General features: G+C 38.9%; 1 protein-coding gene across 2 annotated transcripts in view; it reads right to left on the bottom strand.

The window, feature by feature from the left end:
• The window catches only part of LOC126252881 (protein lifeguard 1-like), a 46,309-nt gene that overhangs the window by 20,701 nt on the left and 1,087 nt on the right, over positions 1 to 24,521 (bottom strand). For both annotated transcript variants that reach the window (XM_049953844.1, XM_049953842.1), the window contains exon 3: positions 2,960 to 3,227. In XM_049953844.1, coding sequence (XP_049809801.1) covers positions 2,960 to 3,227 — 268 coding nt within the window. The remainder of the gene's footprint in view (positions 1 to 2,959; positions 3,228 to 24,521) is intronic.

Here is a 24,521-nt window from a genome sequence, read left to right as displayed (position 1 = left end):
TAACTTCTTTTGCCTCACCATACAGAACACCCTTTGTTGTTTTTAGCTCCCGCACCTTCCTCTCTTCAAAGCAGAGATTGCTCGGACAGAGTGAACCCCCAGGCAATTAATACATTTTGGAGGAGATGAAAAATGACTCCTCTGTCAGCAACCCTGCTTCAAACAGCATCTCCCTTAAAGTGCTGGCATTTAAAACAACACAATGGTTAGGTATATAGTGCATCCTGTTTAAGCAAATCAAACCTACCTTAGTATGCTGTGGAAGTGTTGCACTCTGAATGTAAGCATAAAGGAAACCGATTTCACCAGTTCACCATCTACCTTTTTCTTCATATTTTATACTGATCCACCTTCTTGAGCCCACTCATCTTTCAGTTCTTATTATGGAACATCCCTCCATGACAACACCTTTGCTTTAGTTCAAGTCTTTGTATAGGATATTTCAATGCCACATTCACTGAGGCACGTAGCAGCCAGGTTTGTTGCTTGTTGGAAACTGCACATTTCAACCAACAATGTCGCATTTCTCAATCACTTTATAGATTTTACGGTGCCAGCAATGCCCTCTAAACCCAGGAACTTTAAACTCTCTAAAAGTGACCTCTTTTCTTTTTCACTATTAAAAACATATTCTGTCCAGTAGTGTGTGTTCCACTTCTATAAACTAAAGTATTTGGAATAATCTCTTCACCAAGATGAATGACAACACGAGGCCTTTTGTCGGGTTGGGTGTTATTACCCTAAAGTGGTACACCCATTCGACTGTGATATGTGACCAGACAGTGCCCTGCTTGCTTGGGTAAGCATTATACAAATGAGATCCAGCAGGTGCCCCACAGGTTCCCTGGTGATGAGTGTTTCGCGTCAACAGACTTGCATCTCTTTGGCATGCAGCACACCTAGAGATAGCACATTTTTTTAAACAGAGGTTTATATCCTCTTAAAATCCAGGTGATGAAGCCAATATCTCTGATTCATGTGAAGTATAACACTCCACTGGCATGCTACACAGTGATCACTGAAGCATGCACAGAGCTCACAGTTACAGAGGACTGGTGATGGTTACAGGTATCCAGCTCAAGAAACCTAGGTTCACCAAGCCTGTACCTACCAAATAAAGGCTGAACTCGCTGAAGTACTCACGATTTAGAATGACCCAGGTGATGGGTGTGGTTGTATAAAAAATGCCACAGATGCAAGTACCATTATACCTTGGGGATTAAGGTTTACATTTCATCAAAAACAAGGTCTACAGAGATGAAACACGAGTTTGACTTAGGGAAGCACCTTAGAATTTTCCTTATGCAATTTACAGAAAAATAAAAAAATAAAAAAATGGAAAACCCAGATGCTAGTACATGGATTTGAACTGCCACCTTCCTGACAGTGAAATTACTATCTTACCATCACCCATCTTATTCAACGCAAAAGAGCAGTGTATCTGACCGTAAATTAGTCAGTGTCTTGAGTGACTGCATTTTGTGATACTTATGATTGTATTTTCTGATTTAATGAATTCTCTCACAAATTCTTTTTAAGACGAAAATATACTACAATCCGCAGACTCACCTGCAGCTCATACATACACGAAGTTGTCAAGTTTATAGTATGACTTATTATGCTCAGTTTGTCATTTATGAACCAATCCCAAGCTTACTGTGCCCAATACATGATGTGCAGTCACCTTTTCTTATTTCTTGTTTTTATCATATCTAGGGTTTCCCAATACTGTATCAACATTTCACAAGGGACAGAAGTGTCAAAGTATGTAGTAAAGTATGTAGTCTGAAGACCACACCATCCAGTTCACGAACAGAGAACTCAGTGCTGAAGTTGAGTCAAGGCATGTTTGTTATGTTTAATTCTAATAGGTTACAATAAATATTCAGAGTTCTAAGCAGTGACAAAGTATGGCTGTACCAATTTGATTCAAAGACAGAAGGACAATTTTTTAGTAACACTGTTACTACTGCTCTCTAACAAGAGCCTTGAGTGTCACGAAAACAATTTAGTCTCTCTTCTTTGCGATGGCAATAGGTATGCTGAAGTATGCCTCCCTCATTTTTTCAAAGGAATCCTGGAGATGTGTTGCAGGTGGGTTTGTGCATGATCTCCAGCTGTTAAATGCACCTCCTCACATGACAGACAAAAGTTTTTTCTCTCTCTCTCTCTCTCTCTCTCTCTCCGGGCAAAGAATCTAAAGTAGACATTCATTTGTCCTTTACAGACCAGATTTCATTTGAGTTACAGTTCTCTTTCCCTTTAAGAAGAGAGCAAGCACATATGTACATCATTTTGAGATGCTGACAGCACATGTGCTATGGAAAATTTTTGTAAACTTCATAAGAAGGTATATCACGATACCCTCACTAAATGCAGATGAACAAGTTTAATGAGAACATTCTGATGAGAATTGAAGACAGGTTTCCAGAATGACTATCAATTTGAAGAGTCAGACTAAAATGAAGTTTTTTAACAGACTCAACTGGGATTAAGTCCTGATCCACAACATGTACCACGGATATTGGCATTCCTCAGCCAGCACTCCTTGGCAAGAGTGCGTCTCAGAAGACCCAGGCGTTTCTTAAAACTGCTGTGAATTTCGTAAAGGTACAGCATATAATTTTACAAAACAACCATAATACTGTCATACTACTGATGTTAGCTTCAAAACTTTTTATAAATACAAACTATTTATATGGTTTCTTGTGTTGAAGTCTTAACTGTCAGCTTAAAAATAAATGTAACATAAGGTGACAACTTCAGTTGGAAATTACATAAAAACTTTTTTAGTGCATATTGTCTTTTATATATGCAAAAAAATAATTACACAATATTGTTTGATTGTGTTTAATGTGGATGCCAGTATTTTAAATCAATAACAAAATAATTCTTAATGGCTGAAATTACAGTAACTTTAATGCCACTGCAAAGATACCATGTATTTCAAAAACCATACCTGATGAAACCATGTCGTATTGTTTTTTCACTGAATCCAAAATTGTCTACACTGTCCGAAGTGAGAGGTTCATCTCCGTAAGACCCGTACATAGTTGGTTGTGGAGCTGGTGCTGCAAAGCCTGGAGCTGGAGGTGGCACGTTACCGTATGGAGGGGCTCCAGGTGGAGGTACGAAACCACCAGCTGTGTAGGGAGGAGGTGCAGGATAACTCTGCTGCTGCGGATAGCCCGGTTGTGGTGGATAGCCTGGTTGCCCAAATGGTGGACCTACAAAATCCACTCATCAGTAACATTTCAAAGTGTCACTCAACAAAATTTGGAACAGCACTGTTTTCTTGCCGCACATTAATATAAAAATGTACAACATAATTATGGTAAGTTTCACAGAATCCCTGCTTACGTAAAGGGAGATCTTCCCACATTCAGGCAAAAGCAATTTCACTATATACACAGGAAATCAAGCTCCAAGAAAAACATTTAATTATTTAAGAGTATACATGTATCAGATGCCAAACACACACACACACACACACACACACACACACACACACACACACACACACAAAAACCCATTTAAACAATGCTAAGGTTGCGAGAGCTTCATACACTGATATTTAATAAATTACTAGAAACAAAAGTTTTCAGTCATTACATATACCAGCAGTAAAATATGTATGTGAGTCAATAGTGTACAAGCAATTACACTGTCACTGAAAAGAGAACAATAAAGAAATCTAAGTATTAAAGAAAGTAAAGCTCTACAACTTTTTGCCCGTTTGCTTTTCTCTCCACTGCTGGTGGCAGAGTGATGGAGGATGAACTTTTGGCAATGCCAGCCACTTGCACTGGGGAAACATCAGAAAAATTGTTAAATGTCAGTCAGAGAGCCCAAGACAAAAACCAATATATAACATGACAACAAATGCCCACAACTTCATTCTAAAGTGAAAATCCATCGAATTTTCAGCATTTTTAACTTTACTCATAAGATTGGTAACTATGCTCCAACATAAAGAGATACTCCCAAGGAAGTGGTATCTGCCTTCTGCTGCTCCAAATCTATATACAAAATATGAAACAATCTGAGCATCCATCTTACATTGTTTGAAGAGGCTGCAATTTACTGGAAGATCAAAACCAATTTTAAAATGATTACAACAAGGTATTTGTGTGTTACAAATAGTGGCAACTGACACTCTAAACAATAAAAAAAATGTGATGGAATCCACATGAGTACTAAAAGGAATCCGTTAAATTTCAGTTACTCAATAAAGCACACAAATTTAAAGGCAGTGTATTCAACTAATTATCTAGGGATTAATATCATGAACAACTTAAAATTGGAACAATCACACACAAAATGGCAAACTAAAGACTGTTTTACTGGTGGAACACTTAGACAATGCACAAAATCTATAAAGATATTCTTACATTGTGCTTGCTCATCCTCTTCTGGAGTACTGCGTAGCAGTATGGGATTCTGGCCAGATAGGACTGACAGAAGAAGTTCACAGAAGGGCAGTTTATTTTATATTATCACAAAAAATTGGACAAGAGTGTCATGGATATGACATGTAAATTATGGTGGCAATCATTAAAACAAAGATGTTTCTTGCTGTGCTGAGATCTTTTTATGAAATTTCAGTCAACTTTCTCCCCCCAAACATGGAATCTTTTGAATCCCACTTACAAAGGCAGAAATAGCAACTCCAATAAAATATGAGAAATAAGAGCTTGTCCAGAAATATTTAAGTGTTCATTTTTCCCACCTGCTATCTGACAGTGGAACAGTTGAGAAATAGTTTAGTGTGACCTGCCTTTCTAGTTTTATTTCTTATTTATGTCACAAATTCTCTTTTCATATCAATATGAAAAAAGATTAGGGTTGAACTGATGTCACAACAGATACATGGAAAAAAATAAAATTTTAAGTGCTTAATAATAATCACAACACTTGTGTAGTCTGTGGACATGAAAATATTCAGGTACACTCTGGTGTTGCGAACAGTTGGTTCACAACAATTTCACACACTAACTATACAAAAGTCACTAAGAGAAGGAAAACCTCATACCCCAAAAATACATATTTTACAGGAAACTAGTCAGCAATTTTGTGGTATTTATAACATCATTTAATAAGACATGAGGTTTTTCAACTGTTTAAATGCAGCAACTCTTAACTTATTGTGTGTTTTCATTTGGTAGTGAAAATGATGCTGGTAGTACACGTGGACCTTCTGAGCAAGAAAAGTCTTAACTATTTAGTCATCTTCAATATTCTACTTCCCCTGGATTCACAGTTATTTACTTGCTTTTAGGTTTCCTGCAATATCAAGAACTCTCTCCAGAAAATTTGCTGACTGGCTGTAAAATTTATATACTACCTACTTATGGGCCAATCTGTGTAATTACTATACTCTTACAGTGTAATGTTACTACGTACATTCACAGTGAAGCATCCACCATAGATAAATATATAAGGAGTAGAAAGAAACTCACAAGGCAAATCTAAGTTAACTTTTGTATTCGTGATTCTTTTTCACTAATAGAATTACACTTTATAGTTTTTTACTTAAAGAAGTGTACATCATTTGCGTCCTTACCATCATCATCATCATCATCATCATCATCATCATCATCATCTAAGACTGATTATGCCTTTCAGCGTTCAGTCTGGAGCATAGTCCCCCTTATAAAATTCCTCCATGATCCCCTATTCAGTGCTAACACTGGTGCCTCTTCTGATGTTAAGCCTATTACTTCAAAATCGTTCTTAACCGAATCCAGGTACCTTCTCCTTGGTCTGCCCCGACTCCTCCTACCCTCTACTGCTGAACCCATGACTCTCTTGGGTAACCTTGCTTCTCCCATGTGTGTAACATGACCCCACCATCTAAGCCTGTTGGCCCTGACTGCTGCATCTATAGAGTTCATTCCCAGTTTTTCTTTGATTTCCTCATTGTGGACACCCTCCTGCCATTGTTCCCATCTACTAGTACCTACAATCATCCTAGCTACTTTCATATCCGTAACCTCAACCTTGTTGATAAGGTAACCTGAATCCGCCCAGCTTTCGCTCCCATACAACAAAGTTGGTCAAAAGATTGAACGGTGCACAGATAACTTAGTCTTGGTACTGACTTACTTCTTGCAGAAGAGAGTAGATCGTAGCTGCGCGCTCACTGCATTAGCTTTGCTACACCTCGCTTCCAGTTCTTTCACTATGTTGCCATCCTGTGAGAATATGCATCTTAAGTACTTGAAACCGTCCACCTGTTCTAACTTTGTTCATCCTATTTGGTGCTCAATCCGTTTATAATTCTTTCCCACTGACATTATTTTCGTTTTGGAGATGCCAATCTTCATGCCGTAGTCCTTACATTTCTGATCTAGCTCTGAAATATTACTGCGTCCTTACCATTTTTGGATAATCTGTTTCATCTTCTGCACATATTAACTAATCACTTGAACAATTAACAGCTTATTGTACAATAATCACTACACTATAGCATTGTTAACTTACACAAATAATGTTACAAATATCGCCAGCGGACTCTAAATAATTGTTACATTGGCACAACACAATGCGTAAGTCACCGAAGTGGTATCAAATAGAAGACCTGCACCACGTGGCTGAACAACATCAGACCTGGCCAATAATATCATACAATCTTTTTTCATTGGCTCAACAATGAAGTAATAACAGAAATTTTCTAAGCAGAGACATCCTTCTAACATGCAAGCTTTCACACCTTAGGATTTGAATGTTACAAGATACAAGGTTTTAATCCTTTGCTACAGAAGGATAAGCCTGTTTGTATTGATATACAGGGTTTTTCATCTTCCACAGGGCATTTCTTGATGTGCAGAGACACGTAACTCACAACTGACAACTTAAGATCTATGAAGTTTTGGCATCATAATGATTTCAATTATTTATCCTGTTGAAGGATGGAAAACTGAGGTTTAACATCCCACCAACAACAAGATCAGTGGCGAGGATATAATGTAGCAAGTTATTACGAAATAACATTCGATGCAGTAAGGCATGCAGCTGTGCAGCTCAGTGACTGCAGGTTGGCTATGTTTTTTCTTCGCTCTAACTCACAATGCAGCTGACATTACCAGCCATGAGAACAGTCAAGTAACATTTAGTCAGTACACAAATTCATACCCCCACGAATCTAAATAAACCATTGTAATTATCATCCAATTTTGTTCAAACTTGGTATGCAATCTTTTGTTATTACGGAAGGGATCCTGTCCAAATTTCAGATTTTTATCTATTATAGTTACGGAGATAGAGAAAATTACTTAAATATCCTAAAACCGACACTTATGCTTCAAAACTCAGTTAGGAACAATAACCAAATGTCTTATTATCATCTGAAGTCTTAACAAAGCTCACAGTATATAAAATCACTTAACTGGAATTTTCTTTTCAAAACTTTAATTTCTCTACATCATGTAGAATAAAAATCATTCAAAATTATTATTTGCTTAGTAGTTTTTGTGTGAATACATGGGAATGAAAGAGAGTATGTGGGACATATGTTAAAAATTAATATCATTTTATGTAAAACCTTATAAAATTGAACCGTAGGAAAATTGTGGTGCAACGATGATGCTGATGATGTGTGTCAATGTGTGCTTGCTTTTGTAAGAGAGCAGCCAGAATAAAAGTCTGAAGCGGAAAAGTTAATATATTAATTTAAAGGATATTTTGCATTTCATTCTATTTTATTAAACAATATATTAGAAACTGAAATTGTAATGACATAAATGACTATCTGATTAGTGGTTGGTTAATGCAAGTTTGGCCGCGAGAATGATTTGGAAGAATCATTCTGATTGGTCATTCAGATCAATAGCCAACCAGAATTAAGCGGTTCCTGTGCGCAGATAGTCAGATGGGCAAAGAGGAGAGGAGCATTGAGAGAGTCACCCGCTAACCTGTTTCCGAGGAACACCATGCTTGATGTATCCGCGAAAATAGTATGTAAAATGAAGAACTAGGAAGATCATTCCAGATAGAATGTATAGTGACTAAAGCGGTTCAAGTTGCAAACATTTTGAGGAAAGCGTGAGGTTTCAGAACTAATTAGTTGAAATTTTATAAGTGTGTAATCTTTTGATCATAGAGAATTCTGCATGGCACATTCCGTGTTCTTGAGGGAATACTTTGGTGAGCACTTCTAACACAGAAGACCATTGAAACAACTGAATGTTCAACTCGCTAATAGTGGTGGGTCAGTGACTGTTAGATCGCAAAATTAATCAGGTCGGACTTGCAGGAATTCTGGCTGCTCTAACATGTGAAATATGTTGGATAAACAATGAACTTGGAATGATTAGGCATTTGCATCAATAAACATGGACTTTATAGCCACTTCATGTGCTTACGTATGAATAAAAAAGACATTAATAGAATTTTCAAATGCTTACTGCAATTAAACTGCATTCTCCTACCACCTGAAATTTGTGAAAATGAACTTACAGGAGCAGATTTGCAACTTGAGTTACGTGGCAAATGTGTTTAGTTATTAGGTAGTGGTTTCATCAATGCTGCTTTACACTGCGTAGCGTGTATCTACTACTGCAGAGTGATGGGACGCCGGAAGAAAAATATAGAGGTAGGTGAACTGTTCAATTAAAATGACAGAGAGAGTAAGGAGATGAGAGAGAGACTGACCGACCGTCCCTGCCCCGCTGCAAGGAGTACAAGTCAGATTGAGGTAGGATATCAACCACGTTCTTTTCGAAGACACTATCCCAGCATCTGCCTTAAAGATTCAGAGAAAATTAAAATCTAACTCTGGGTGCTGGGGAGGGATTTGAACCACTTTCCTAGCAAATGTGAGTCTGGTGTATTAGCCACTGTACCAACTTGGTCAGTTTATCCTGTTATTGTGTGAGCACTCAGTAACACTTAGTCATAAATACAATTCTGTGGCCATCAAAAAGTAGAGTGTGTAGCTCCAGTTTCTCAAGTATCTTTCACAACTATTTTCATACTGAAAAATATCACTTATAGTGAAAGCAGACCACAAAGAAACAAATTATTTTTGTTCCTAGTTATTCTCTATTTTTCGCCAAAGAAAAGCTCATATGCTGTAAAGGTTCCAGTTTCTGTCACATCCATCATTTGGTTTCAGTGCATTGAGAGCTCTACTTGCATCCATCAAACATACATGGTACTGTACTTGCACTGTCAGAAAGAAAAGTTGTTTGGACAAAGTCTCAGGCAACTGGTACAGTATGACAAACCCTAACCTCGTCTAACTCCCACCAACCCAATTAAGGGCTCAGATAGCTAGGAAAAGTTGGAAAGACCCGTAATAGTAAAACTGACAAGGCTAAAAATTAAATCAACATCAATTGGCTCAACAATTGTAAAATAAGGTAAGAGAAATAACTGAGTCAGCGTCCCCCAGACTTACCACGTAATGAAAGTCATCCCTCCCACAGCCATTCCATGCCAATCTATTATAGTCAAGATATTAAAGGTAGAAACAGCACACAGTAGCTTAGAAGAAGTATAAATCTGTTCAACTGTTCTTTCGTCATCAGCTACTATCAAGGATAAGGAATCCTTAGGTCTTGCATCAATCGGAATACTACTCCTAAAATCTAAAATAGGGTGTGGCATGAAGAAGTGCTAACTGTATTTAAAACCAAATAAAACTGAGTAAACGAGGGACAACGAAGGTACATGGCAGAGGAGGTAGGGTCGAGGTGCCTCCAGACCCTGGCATGTGGCAGGAAACCTCAATCACCTCCCCCTCCCCCAAAAGTAGTTTAAAAAGTTATACCTAACAAGGGAACCTCCCCATTGCACCCCGCTCAGATTTAGTTATAAGTTGGCACAGTGGATAGACCTTGAAAAACTGAACACAGATCAATCGAGAAAACAGGAAGTAATTGTGTGGAACTATGAAAAAAATTAGTAAAATATACAAACTGAGTAGTCCATGCAAAGATAGGCAACATCAAGAACACTCGGAGTCAAGGTGCGCCGTAGTCCTGTGGTTAGCAAGAGCAGCTATGGAACGAGAGGTCCTAGGTTCAAGTCTTCCTTCGAGTGAAAAGTTTAATTTTTTATTTTCAGTTTATGTGACAAACTCTTATGTTTTCAGCACTATTTTTGGAGTGATTATCACATCTACAAGAAAACCTAAATCGGGCAAGGTAGAAGAATATTTTTACCCATTCGCTAAGTGTACAAGCTAGGTGGGTCGACAACATATTCCTGTCATGTGACGCACATGCCGTCACCAGTGTCTTATAGAATATATCAGACGTGTTTTCCCGTGGAGGAATTGGTTGACCTATGACCTTGCGATCAAATGCTTTCGGTTCCCATTGGAGAGGCACGTTCTTTCGTCTACTAATCGCACGGTTTTGCAGTGCGGTCGCAAAACACAAACACTAAACTTATTGCATAAAGAAAGTAAAATTTTCAGTCGAGGGAAGACTTGAACCAAGGACCTCTCGTTCTGCAGCTACTCACACTAACCACGGGACCACGGCGCTGCTGAGCTCGCATTCTCCTTGATGTTGCCTATCTTGCATATGGACTACTCCGTTTGTATATTTTACTAATTTTTTTCACGATTCCACACAACTACTTCCTGTTTTCTCGATTGATCTGTGTTCAGTTTTTCAAGGCCTATCCACTGTGCCAACTTATAACTAAATCTAAGGGGGGTGCGATGGGGAGGTTCCCTAGTAAGAATAAAAGCATTTTCTCAGAGAAAATTAAGACACCATTCAATTATCCATACAATGTGTGTCAGTATTAGAAGCAAATGATCAGGAGGACCATGCTTAGCATGGAGAGCCGGGAGGAGGCGGGATTCCACGAGGATGTGATCTCTTATCTGTACGGCTCCACAACATAGGAGTGGCTAAGGGTTAATCTGATATGACCAATTCAGAAGGGACAGAGGATGGCGGATTCTTTCCAGGAGGAGCAGGAACAGGAACACCATCCAGTCATAGCCTCTATAAAAAAGAATCTGTCTTTATATTTTCTTAACACATCTTCTGATGTATAAAGCTCCTAATGGCTATTCATGTGCTGCCATGCCACTTCTTTTAATTGTATTTTATCAATTAATACTGCATATCTAGTTATGTATCCATTACAAAGGCCTAAACACAAAATGTAATTTATGCAGAAATAGCCAACAACCCTTAAAGTTCTGTAACAAGCAGCACTGCAATGAGCTTGTGGAGAACAACTGTTCTCTTTTCAAACATATATAACTAGTTCATGAACTTTTACAGCCATTAAACATTTAGAGCATACTGTACAATGCAGTTGAGCAAATATGAACTATCATGAAAACTGATGACAATCGGGAGAGCTACATCCTGATTATGTGCCCCTCCATATCACCATCCAGTGACACATATGGGCTGAGGATGACAAAGCATTTGGTTGGTACCGTCGGGCCTTCAAGGCCTGTTCAGACAGAGTTTAGTTTATACATAGAAACAACACTTCAAATGTTTATTACTGTAATGGACAGCAATATTCTTTCAGAAAACAAATGGGAGACAGGCACACAAGCAATTTTATATAACTATCTGTGGTCTAGGAAACACCATAATTCAATCTCTGTGGTGGCTCCACAAGCTAAATTTTGTACATCTATGCAGTTAAATACCGACCAGCTATAGCCGGTGCTTTGTAAAACTGCTATCCTGATTATTTGTTACCAGCTGAAACTTGGTGGCACACTGGAATTAACTGGTTTTCTACCATTTGAAAGCAGAGTTCTGTTTATGCTTCAAAGGCCAGCACCATGCTTCAGCTTCCTATCAGCTCCGCCTCAGTCCCTCCCAACACCATGAAAGGGTCTCCAACATGTAGCACACACCTAATATCTGAGCACAGTAAACATGCCAATAATGTAATCATGGCAGCTGCTCCAAACATGATTGGTGCTTGGTATCAAACATCGCAGTTAACCTATGGAATGTTGCTGCTAACAGCAATTACTTTTCTATAAAAGCTGTTGACAAAATTAGAATAGTTGGCCATGGAAGGCAACCTGATGATAGTTTAAAGTGTTGTACATGTTCACGCTTGTTTTTGGTACAGTTTGTAGAGGCCCTATAAGAAGATGACAATGGTATGCCTTCAATTTGGCTCATTTGTTGCCTACATCAAACCATTAACTTTTGCACTGATGTGTTGCTAGAAACAATACAGGAATTTGCCAACCATCAATTTGAAATACACTCTCTTAGCTTAGACAGCATCTGTTATTAATTTAAATCCCAGTAGTAATTTGGTGGTGAAGGTGGCACAAGCAAGTTTGTGCAAGGTGCAACAAAGAATGGAATGAAAACATTTCAATACGATGTAGAGAACATACTGAAAGACTTTCACGCTAGTGATTACAATGTGTCAGTAAGCTTGGTATTTCTATGTCTCTCATAAAATAACATTAACTAAAAAAACCATTGCTTACTAAACATTCTACTATGCAGATTCTTGGCAAACTTTTTTGACACCTGTTAGAATTAATTACCATAACATAGTTGGTGAACAAATATCTGCGAGAGTAGTTTTGAGCTTTGCGAACCTCCTTCACATGTTTACCTCAATCAACCACATAATTCGAACTTATATGTCTATGACAGTACCTAAATACACTTATCACCCTGCAGCCATTTTCACTACACAGCTGCAAGCTGAGCACTGCCAGCTGTCACGGATCTTTTGCAAAGTTTACTGTAGAGTTCCATTCAAATGCCTGTCTTATTTGAATTAAAATTCTAAACTCAATTATATCATACCTATTGTAACTATCACCATAAACTTATAGTATGTCACTGTTCTAACTTGCTTGCTACCCCGCATTCATGAAATGTGCACACACGTAATGTCTAACTTTTGTTCACAAACATTATAAGTTTCCAAATCTAAAGGGGGTAAGTATATATTACCATCTACCAAACTCTATGCATCTCATAAAAAAATGAATAACATGTTGAGAATACTGGAAAATGCTGTAAATAGGTGAAGTGAACCAACATGGAACACTGAAATCACTGGCAATAACTGCAAATCAATAAAAATCTGTTACACAAGACAGCCAATATGTTGTTATAAACATAAAACTGATGACATAATTATGAATGGTTTTATCCTGCTTTAAACCAACCACAAAAGCAACACTTTAACAATCTACGTGAAACAGTCATCCTAATTTCTGACGTTCTGTAACAAGATGAAAATCATTAACAAGGAAGCCCTAATAGGCTGAAAGTAGTATGTGGAGCCAAAATATCTGCGGAAGTATTATAGAAATGCCAATATTTTGTGCTGCAACAACTGAGGGAGATAAAGATATGTAACAATCCATCAATAGTATATTGTAACTGATTATCAGCACTGCAGTGTCATGGTACGGCTTTGCATGAATGTGGCTGTTATGTAAGTTTACTAAACACAAACTTAACAATATTAGAAAAAGGACAGATTGTCACTCACCGTAAAGATGACCCACTGTGTTACGGACAGGCACAACAAAAAGACTTCCATATATTACTGCTTTTGGCCCAACCCCTCTTCAGCACAGAAATATAATACACACACACATTCATATAAGTCAGCACACCTCATGCACACATGACTGCTACCAGCTACCAGCAGCAGACACAACTAGAATGCGTCGCATTCCAGTCGGAACTGAAAGTGAGAGCAGTCATGGGTACGAATTGCGCGCACATGTGTGTATGTTTTCTATCTTGATTGTGAGTGGTAATGTATCAGGAATTTTCCTAATACTTTTTATATTCCAAACTGGAGTTTCCATTGTTTAGCAAAAACCAAACACAAATTCTTAATTTATCAGCTTCAATGACCTCCAATGCACCACTGCTCTCACATTGTAAGCAGTAAATCATTCCTAGGCCTCAAAATGAACATGCACTGCCTCATAGGCATTTTTTTCACTTCAGAACAAAATCTCATCACCTACAAATGAGAGTTGGTCCAGTTGAACTCATGTCATTAAGAAAAATCAGAAATAACAGCCTCCTTAGGATGATTTTTGTGGCACACCACAAATCAGTTTCTCTTTCCATGAGGCTGCTGCTTTTACCAGTTCAACCTAATGTTTGTTAGCTGGCTAAGATCCAAGGGCTGCCATAACACCACCTCAATACCATAGGATTTTCAGTTACTAACAAGGGTAACAAGTGAACCTCCCCATCGCACCCCCCCCCCCCCCCACCCGATTTAGTTATAAGTTGGCACAGTGGTTGTTGTTGTTGTTGTTGTTGTTGTTGTTGTTGTTTTGTCGTCGTCGTCTTCAGTCCTGAGACTAGTTTGATGTAACTCTCCATGCTACCCTATCCTGTGCAAGCTTCTTCATCTCCCAGTACTTACTGCAACCCACATCCTTCTGAATCTGCTTAGTGTATTCATCTCTTGGTCTCCCTCTACGATATTTACCCTCCACGCTGCCCTCAAATGCTAAATTTGTGATCCCTTGATGCCTCAGAACATGTCCTACTAACCGGTCCCTTCTTTTTGTCAAGTTGTGCCACATACTCCTCTTCTCCCCAATTCTATTCGATACATCATTAGTTATGTTATCTACCCATCTAATCTTCAGCATTCTCCTGTAGCACCACATTTCGAAAGCTTCTATTCTCTTCTTGTCTAAACTATTTATCGTCCATATTTCACTTCCATACATGGCTACATTCCATACAAATACTTTCAGAAACGACTTCCTGACACTGAAATCTATACTCGATGTTAACAAATTTCTGTTCTTCAGAAACGCTTTCCTTGCCATTGCCAGTCTACATTTTATATCCTCTCTACTTCGACCATCATCGGTTATTTTGCTCCCCAAATAGCAAAACTCCTTTACTACTTTAAGTGTCTCATTTCCTAATCTAATTCCCTCAGCATCACCCGACTTAATTCGACTACATTCCATTATCATCGTTTTGCTTTTGTTGATGTTAATCTTACATCCCCCTTTCAAGCCAGTCCATTCCGTTCAACTGGTCTTCCACGTCCTTTGCTGTCTCTGACAGAATTACAATGTCATCGGCGAACCTCAAAGTTTTTATTTCTTCTCCATGGACTTTAATACCTACTCTGAAGTTTTCTTTTATTTCCTTCACTGCTTGCTCAATATACAGATTGAATAACATCGGGCAGAGACTACAACCCTGTCTCACTCCCTTCCCAACCACTGCTTCCCTTTCATACCACTCGACTCTTATAACTGCCATCTGGTTTCTGTACAAATTGTAAATAGCCTTTCGCTCCCTGTACTTTACCCCTGCCACCTTTAGAATTTGAAAGACAGTATTCCAGTCAACATTGTCAAAAGCTTTCTCTAAGTCTACAAATGCAAGAAACGTAGGTTTGCCTTTCCTTAATCTTTCTTCTAAGATAAGTCGTAAGGTCAGTATTGCCTCACGTGTTTCAATATTTCTACGGAACCTAAACTGATCTTCCCCGAGGTCGGCTTCTACCAGGTTATCCATTTGTCTGTAAAGAATTCGCATTAGTATTTTGCAGCTGTGACGTATTAAACCGATAGTTCGATAATTTTCACATCTGTCAACAACTGCTTTCTTTGGGATTGGAATAATTATATTCTTCTTGAAGCCTGAAGGTATTTCGCCTGTCTAATACATCTTGCTCACCAGATGGTAGAGTTTTGTCAGGACTGGCTCTCCCAAGGCCATCAGTAGTTCTAATGGAATGTTGTCTACTCCTGGGGCCTTGTTTCGACTCTGGTCTTTCAGTGCTCTGTCGAACTCTTCACGCAGTATCATATCTCCCATTTCATCTTTATCTACACCCTCTTCCATTTCCATAATATTGTCCTCAAGTACATCACCCTTGTATAGACTCTCTATGTACTCCTTCCACCTTTCTGCTTTCCCTTCTTTGCTTAGAACTGGGTGTCCATCTGAACTCTTGATATTCATACAAGTGGTTCTCTTCTCTCCAAAGGTCTCTTTAATTTTCCTGTAGGCAGTATCTATCTTACCCCTAGTGAGACAAGCCTCTACATCCTTACATTTGTCCTCTAGCCATCCCTGCTTAGCCATTTTGCACTTCCTGTCGATCTCTTTTTTGAGACGTTTGTATTCCTTTTTGCCTGCTTCATTTACTGCATTTTTATATTTTCTCCTTTCACCAATTAAATTCAATATTTATTCTGTTACCCAAGGAGCTCTACTAGTCCTCTTCTTTTTACCTACTTGATTCTCTGCTGCCTTCACTAGTTCATCCCTCAGAGCTACCCATTCTTCCTCTACTGTACTTCTTTCCCCCATTCCTGCAATTGTTCTCTTATGCTCTCCCTGAAACTCTGTACAACCTCTGGTTCTTTAAGTTTATCCAGGTCCCATCTCCTTAAATTCCCACCTTTTTGCAGTTTCTTCAGTTTTAATCTACAGTTCATAACCAATAGATTGTGGTCAGAGTCCACATCTGCCCCTGGAAATGTCTTACAATTTAAAACCTGGTTTCTAAATGTCTGTCTTACCATTATATAATCTATCTGATACCTTCTAGTATCTCCAGGATTCTTCCATGTATACAACCTTCTTTCATGATTCTTGAACCAAGTTAAGCTCTGTGCAATACTCTACCAGGCGGCTTCCTCTTTCATTTCTTAGCCCCAATCCATATTCACCTACTATGTTTCCTTCTCTCCCTTTTCCTACTCTCGAATTCCAGTCACCCATGACTATTAAATTTTCGTCTCCCTTCACTACCTGAATAATGTCTTTTATCCCACCATAAATGGTACTGCAAACGGCTGAAAGCAAGGGGAAACTACAGCCGTAATTTTTCCCGAGGACATGCAGCTTTACTGTATGATTAAATGATGATGGAGTCCTCTTGGGTAAAATATTCCGGAGGTAAAATAGTCCCCCATTCGGATCTCCGGGCGGGGACTACTCAAGAGGACGTCGTTATCAGGAGAAAGAAAACTGGCATTCTACGGCTCAGAGCAAGGAATGTCAGATCCCTTAATCGGGCAGGTAGGTTAGAAAATTTAAAAAGGGAAATGGATAGGTTAAAGTTAGATATAGTGGGAATTAGTGAAGTTCGGTGGCAGGAGGAACAAGACTTTTGGTCAGGTGATTACAGGGTTATAAATACAAAATCAAATAGGGGTAATGCAGGAGTAGGTTTAATAATGAATAAAAAAATAGGAGTGCGGGTTAGCTACTACAAGCAGCATAGTGAACGCATTATTGTGGCCAAGATAGACACAAAGCGCATGCCTACTACAGTAGTACAAGTTTATATGCCAACTAGCTCTGCAGATGAAGAAATTGATGAAATGTGTGATGAGATAAAAGAAATTATTCAGGTAGTGAAGGGAGACAAAAATTTAATAGTCATGGGTGACTGGAATTCGTCAGTAGGAAAAGGGAGAGAAGGAAACGTAGTAGTTGAATATGGATTGGGGGGAAGAAATGGAAGAGGAAGCCACCTTGTAGAATTTTGCACAGAGCATAACTTAATCATAGCTAACACTTGGTTCAAGAATCATAAAAGAAGGTTGTATACCTGGAAGAATCCTGGAGATACTAAAAGGTATCAGATAGATTATATAATGGTAAGACAGAGATTTAGGAACCAGGTTTTAAATTGTAAGACATTTCCAGGGGCAGATGTGAACTCTGACCACAATCTATTGGTTATGAACTGCAGATTGAAACTGAAGAAACTGCAAAAAGGTGGGAATTTAAGGAGATGGGACCTGGATAAACTGAAAGAACCAGAGGTTGTACAGAGTTTCAGGGAGAGCATAAGGGAACAATTGACAGGAATGGGGGAAAGAAATACAGTAGAAGAAGAATGGGTAGCTCTGAGGGATGAAGTAGTGAAGGCAGCAGAGGATCAAGTAGGTAAAAAGACGAGGGCTAATAGAAATCCTTGGGTAACAGAAGAAATATTGAATTTAATTGATGAAAGGAGAAAATATAAAAATGCAGTAAATGAAGCAGGCAAAAAGGAATACAAACGTCTCAAAAATGAGATCGACAGGAAGTGCAAAATGGCTAAGCAGAGATGGCTAGAGGACAAATGTAAGGATGTAGAGGCTTGTCTCACTAGGGGTAAGATAGATACTGCCTACAGGAAAATTAAAGAGACTTTTGGAGAGAAGAGAACCACTTGTATGAATATCAAGAGCTCAGATGGCAACCCAGTTCTAAGCAAAGAAGGGAAGGCAGAAAGGTGGAAGGAGTATATAGAGGGTTTATACAAGGGCGATTTACTTGATGACAATATTATGGAAATGGAAGAGGATGAAAATGAAATGGGAGATAAGATACTGCGTGAAGAATTTGACAGAGCACTGAAGCACCTGAGTCGAAACAAGGCCCCGGGAGTAGACAACATTCAATTAGAACTACTGATGGCCTTGGGAGAGCCAGTCATGACAAAACTCTACCATCTGGTGAGCAAGATGTATGAGACAGGCGAAATACCCACAGACTTCAAGAAGAATATAATAATTCCAATCCCAAAGAAAGCAGGTGTTGACAGATGTGAAAATTACCGAACTATCAGTTTAATAAGTCACAGCTGCAAAATACTAACGCGAATTCTTTACAGACGAATGGAAAAACTGGTAGAAGTGGACCTCGGGGAAGATCAGTTTGGATTCCGTGGAAATGTTGGAACACGTGAGGCAATACTAACCTTACGACTTATCTTAGAAGAAAGATTAAGAAAAGGCAAACCAACATTTCTAGCATTTGTAGACATAGAGAAAGCTTTTGACAACTCTCTTTCAAATTCTGAAGGTGGCAGGGGTAATATACAGGGAGCGAAAGCTATTTACAATTTGTACAGAAACCAGATGGCAGTTATAAGAGTCGAGGGGCATGAAAGGGAAGCAGTGGTTGGGAAAGGAGTGAGACAGGGTTGTAGTCTCTGCCCGATGTTATTCAATCTGTATATTGAGCAAGCAGTAAAGGAAACAAAAGAAAAATTCGGAGTAGGTATTAAAATTCATGGAGAAGAAGTAAAAACTTTGAGGTTTGCCGATGACATTGTAGTTCTGTCAGAGACAGCAAAGGACTTGGAAGAGCAGTTGAACGGAATGGACAGTGTCTTGAAAGGAGGATATAAGATGAACATCAACAAAAGCAAAACGAGGATAATGGAATGTAGTCAAATTAAATCGGGTGATGCTGAGGGGATTAGATTAGGAAATGAGACACTTAAAGTAGTAAAGGAGTTTTGCTATTTAGGGAGCAAAATAACTGATGATGGTCGAAGTAGAGAGGATATAAAATGTAGACTGGCAATGACAAGGAAAGCGTTTCTGAAGAAGAGAAATTTGTTAACATCGAGTATAGATTTAAGTGTCAGGAAGTCGTTTCTGAAAGTATTTGTATGGAGTATAGCCATGTATGGAAGTGAAACATAGACGATAACTAGTTTAGACAAGAAGAGAATAGAAGCTTTCGAAATGTGGTGCTACAGAAGAATGCTGAAGATAAGGTGGGTAGATCACGTAACTAATGAGGAGGTATTGAATAGGATTGGGGAGAAGAGAAGTTTGTGGCACAACTCGACTAGAAGAAGGGATCGGTTTGTAGGACATGTTTTGAGGCATCAAGGGATCACAAATTTAGCATTGGAGGGCAGCGTGGAGGGTAAAAATGGTAGAGGGAGACCAAGAGATCAATACACTAAGCAGGTTCAGAAGGATGTAGGTTGCAATAGGTACTGGGAGATGAAGAAGCTTGCACAGGATAGAGTAGCATGGAGAGCTGCATCAAACCAGTCTCAGGACTGTAGACCACAACAACAACACCATACATTTCATCAATTTCTTCATCATCTGCAGAGCTAGTTGGCATATAAACTTGTACCACTGTAGTAGGCGTGGGCTTCGTGTCTATCTTGGCCACAATAATGCGTGGATAGGCCTTGAAAAACTGAACACAGATCAATTGATAAAACAGGAAGAAGTTGTGTGGAACTATGAAAAAAAATAAGCAAAATATACAAACTGAGTGGTCCATGCACAAGATAGGCAACATCATATATAGTGTGAGCTCAGGAGCGCCGTGGTCCTGTACTTAGCGTGAACAGCTGCGGAATGAGAGGTCCTTGGTTAAAGTCTTCCCTCGAGTGAAAAGTTTACTTACTTTATTTTCGCAAAGTTATGATCTGCCCGTTCAATGACGTCTCTGTTAACTGTAATAAGTTTAGTGTCTGTGTTTTGCAACCGCACCGCAAAACCGTGCGATTAGTAGACGAAAGGACATGCCTCTCCAATGGGAACCGAAAACATTTGATCACAAGGTCATAGGTCAACCGATTCCTCCTCAGGAAAACACGTCTGATATATTCTATACGACACTGGTGACGGCATGTGCATCACATGAGAGGAATATATTGTCGACCCACCTAACTTGTACACTTGGCGAATGGGTAAAAAGATTCTTCTACCTTGCCCAATTTAGGTTTTCTTGTGGATGTGTTAATCACTCCCGAGAAAGTGATGAAAACATAAGAGTTTGTCACACAAACTGCAACAAATGAATGCAACAGTTTTCCCTGTGTTCTGTCAAAACATACGTTTTTAATGTTTTCAAATTTTTCCGTGTGTAGACCGTCAAATCCTGCATATGTCGAAGCAAATCTGAACATGTCCTGGAATTTTGGAGAGCGAAGTTGATTATGTGCGAGTGCCTGAGCTTTGATAATTGACACACGATCATGTAAACAATACTGCTCTGTGTACCTGTGCAGCTTCGCAAAATCATAGAATCTTTTCACAAAGTATTTCACTTGCCGAAAGCCAAACACATCTAACGGTTGCACAAGAGGTGTACAACCTGGAGGAATGGTAATCACGTCTACTCCCACACTAAAATTGTACAATGCCTGATCCTTCTGTCCTGTATAGCTGTCAAGAAGTAAGGCAAAATCTTTGTCCGCATAAGGAGCAATCACACGTTCAATACAGTCTGTCACTAGTCTCTTCTCCATTTTTCCTGACGCACTGCAATTCACAATGACATTCGGCATTTGCGCAAGTGCCCTATTCACCTGTCGCTGAACTTGCGGTCCAAATACACAATTTTTTCCCCTGCAAACATAAATAAAATGTAGGTAAAAGAAATCCTGCTTTGTTCAGAGCATATTGTATGGTATAACTATATGAAGTGGCATACAACTGGTCTACAGTACATTCTGTGTCGCCTTCTCCAACTAACGATAACGTGCGGGTTGATTTCATTTCATAGTTAAAACCGGACTGATCTGTGTTGATAATATGTGTCATCATACTGTTGGAATCTGACATTAGTTTCTGTAACAAACGTCTTGGAACATTTTTAGAGTTCTTCCAGTTTATTCGCATAGTTCTTGCTTACGTATTTCGTAATCTTCCTGCTCATAATTTTGTATTTTCTTTTGAACATGACAAGCTGATGAGATGAAGCCTTGAAGTCCACGACGATTTGTTTAGCACAATGCAATCCCCAAATCTGTAGGTCTGTATCATGCACTGCACTTAATTCATTTCTGGCTTTAATACATTGTTGGTACACATGGTTTTCTAGTTCACTGAACTTCTGTCTTCGGGTTCCACCTCGTTCCACGACTTCTTTGCAATATTTAATTGTGCTTTTTTCCTCCATCCCTTTAAATTTCTCAAATTTATTTGCTACTTCACTCCATAATATATATTTGCGTCTTAATTGGTTTGGACAGTAACCTGTATTGGAGCATTTCCTTCATGTAACCCAAATAAATACCATCAGATTGAAGTCGCAGTATTTCCTCTTCGTGTTCTTCGCACGGATCGTCAACAATCCCATCATCTGGTACATACAGCCCCACAGCAATCAGCAAGGTATCGTCATCACCACACATACCGTTTATCAACAAATGTAGGAAATAATCATACAAATGTTCAGCAATCATTCGATCCCTTAAGGTACTTTCCGATTGCTTACAGTTCGGAAAATATTCATTGACCTTGTTATTGAAGTCGCGAGCTATATTTGCTGGATTCATATTGCCCACAGAATACATCTCACGTATTTAATGCACTCTCGTCGAAAGTAGCGAACAGTCAACTGCCAGCCAGAGAGCCTCGTTAGCAGGAATACTCCCTCTTCCGTGTGCTGTAGTCGACTGACGTCGTGTGTTTCGATGTTTTTTTTTTTTATACGTGTAGCGTCCCCATACTATGGCGCAGCTACCTCGCATCGGACGGACGGACAGACAGACAATAATTGTCTGAAAATAAAAAATTAAACTTTTCACTCGAGGGAAGACTTGAACCATGGACCTCTCGTTTCGCAGCTGCTCACGCTAACCACGGGACCATGGCGCTCCTGAGCTCACACTATCCTTGATGTTGCCTATCTTGTGCATGGACTAGTCAGTTTGTTTATTTTGCTTATTTTGTTCATAGTTTCACACAACTTCTTCCTGTTTTCTCAATTGATCTGTATTTAGTTTTTCAAGGCCTATCCACTGTGCCAACTTATAACTAAATCGGAGGGGGGTGCAATGGGGAGGTTCCCTTGTAAGCAGAGACTTCCATAGGATTCAATTAAACACCTTTTTGAGTCCATAGGAGAACCAATACTGCTATTCTCATGGACTCACTCTTCTGCAAACCACACAGTGCATGATTAAACAAGAGGTATTCAAAATAACCTCAAAGTTTCCAGAATGAGATTTTCACTCTGCAGCGGAGTGTGCGCTGATATGAAACTTCCTGGCAGATTAAAACTGTGTGCCCGACCGAGACTCGAACTCGGGACCTTTGCCTTTCGCGGGCAAGTGCTCTACCAACTGAGCTACCGAAGCACGACTCACGCCCGGTACTCACAGCTTTACTTCTGCCAGTACCTCGTCTCCTACCTTCCAAACTTTACAGAAGCTCTCCTGCGAAACCAGGAGAGCTTCTGTAAAGTTTGGAAGGTAGGAGACGAGGTACTGGCAGAAGTAAAGCTGTGAGTACCGGGCGTGAGTCGTGCTTCGGTAGCTCAGTTGGTAGAGCACTTGCCCGCGAAAGGCAAAGGTCCCGAGTTCGAGTCTCGGTCGGGCACACAGTTTTAATCTGCCAGGAAGTTTCAACCTCAAAGTTTACTTTATGAAGACTGGTACTGTTGAATGCTTGTTTCAAGAAATCTGCATTTACGAAAGGATACAGATTTCTTAATTACTTCATAAACTATATTTTTCAGTACAGTCTCTGACCATTAGTACATTTTTAGATGCACAATCTTAAAATTTAGCGTTATGGTGACTTCAAAATTTCATGGCAATTGAAAAATCCATTCACGAGTTGGGAATTTCATCAAGAATACTTCTTATTTCTCTTATTATACATCCCTTATATGGGTTGATAGAAATCCATGAGGTTAAATTTCTTATTTACCTCACTTTTGACAGAAAATTTTTTATTGTAGCAGCAGGAATTCCTACCATTTCAATCTTGGGCCTTTTAATGTTATCCTGTTTATGATTTGAGTACAGATTAACACGTTTCAAAGCTAGTATTTAATCTCTTCATTTGCCGCCTTTTTGGCTGTGAAGTTATTGTTAAGTGGAAAAGCCTTTTGTTTCAGCTTTTGGAGCACTTCTCAGGTGGAATTCAAACAAGACTCCTTTCATATACAGCATTACTTACTGATCATACACTCCTATTTTATACCATAACCTTTTTCATGCTGACTCTACCAAATGATTGTTGTCTCCTGATTGTCCCACAAATATTGGCACAACAAAATCTCTGGTGAATTCGTATGTTGCACAAGCAGAAACCTCTCCAAACTTTAAACGAATTCAATACAATGGAGAAGGCAAACTACTTAAAAAGCTGTAAAACCTCTGCGCATTTCAGTGGCGAGAAAACATTCTCTTCGAAACGAAGTGCAAATTGTCTTAATACAAAAAATAAATAAATAAATAAAATAAAAAATAATTTTACAAACAAATTTCTTAGCTTATTCGAAATCTGCAATTGAAAATATGCTCTGCTTCTGCAACAGTTAACTCATGACAAGTAATATACCCGTTTCCTTGCAACAGAACAAAACAGAATAACCTAATCAGTGTCTGAACAAATCCATCACAAACAGAATTTGTTGCTTCACACAAGAGCTGCAAGGACAAGGGAGATTAGTATTCATACACAAGATGTACAAAATTCCCTCCATCAAACATTGTACAGGGATTTGCAAAATATGTACATATATAGATTTTTGAATGTTTCTAAATGTGTGTACCATTTCTCAAGAAGTCCAGTTAAAGTACAAGTTGCGCAAAAAGTACATTTATACTGTTACAAATTTTTACTTTTATATTATTTTATACCACTGAACTAAAATATCTGATTCTAGAACAAAATTCAGTCATTCCTATCCTGTTTTCTGCAAATGACAACATGATAAAAAATTTTACTGCTGAGGAACATAATGTTATTTGCCTGAATGATTCATCAGCAAAGGAATGGGAGGTTTGCCCAAGTAAAATGTTGCAGGAGTTTGTAAACTTAAATGTGC

The sequence above is a fragment of the Schistocerca nitens genome, chromosome 4, assembly GCF_023898315.1.
Source record: "Schistocerca nitens isolate TAMUIC-IGC-003100 chromosome 4, iqSchNite1.1, whole genome shotgun sequence".
Lineage (NCBI taxonomy): Eukaryota > Metazoa > Arthropoda > Insecta > Orthoptera > Acrididae > Schistocerca > Schistocerca nitens.
The sequence above is the reverse complement of the archived record's forward strand: the minus strand, read 5'-3'. Positions and strand labels throughout refer to the sequence as shown.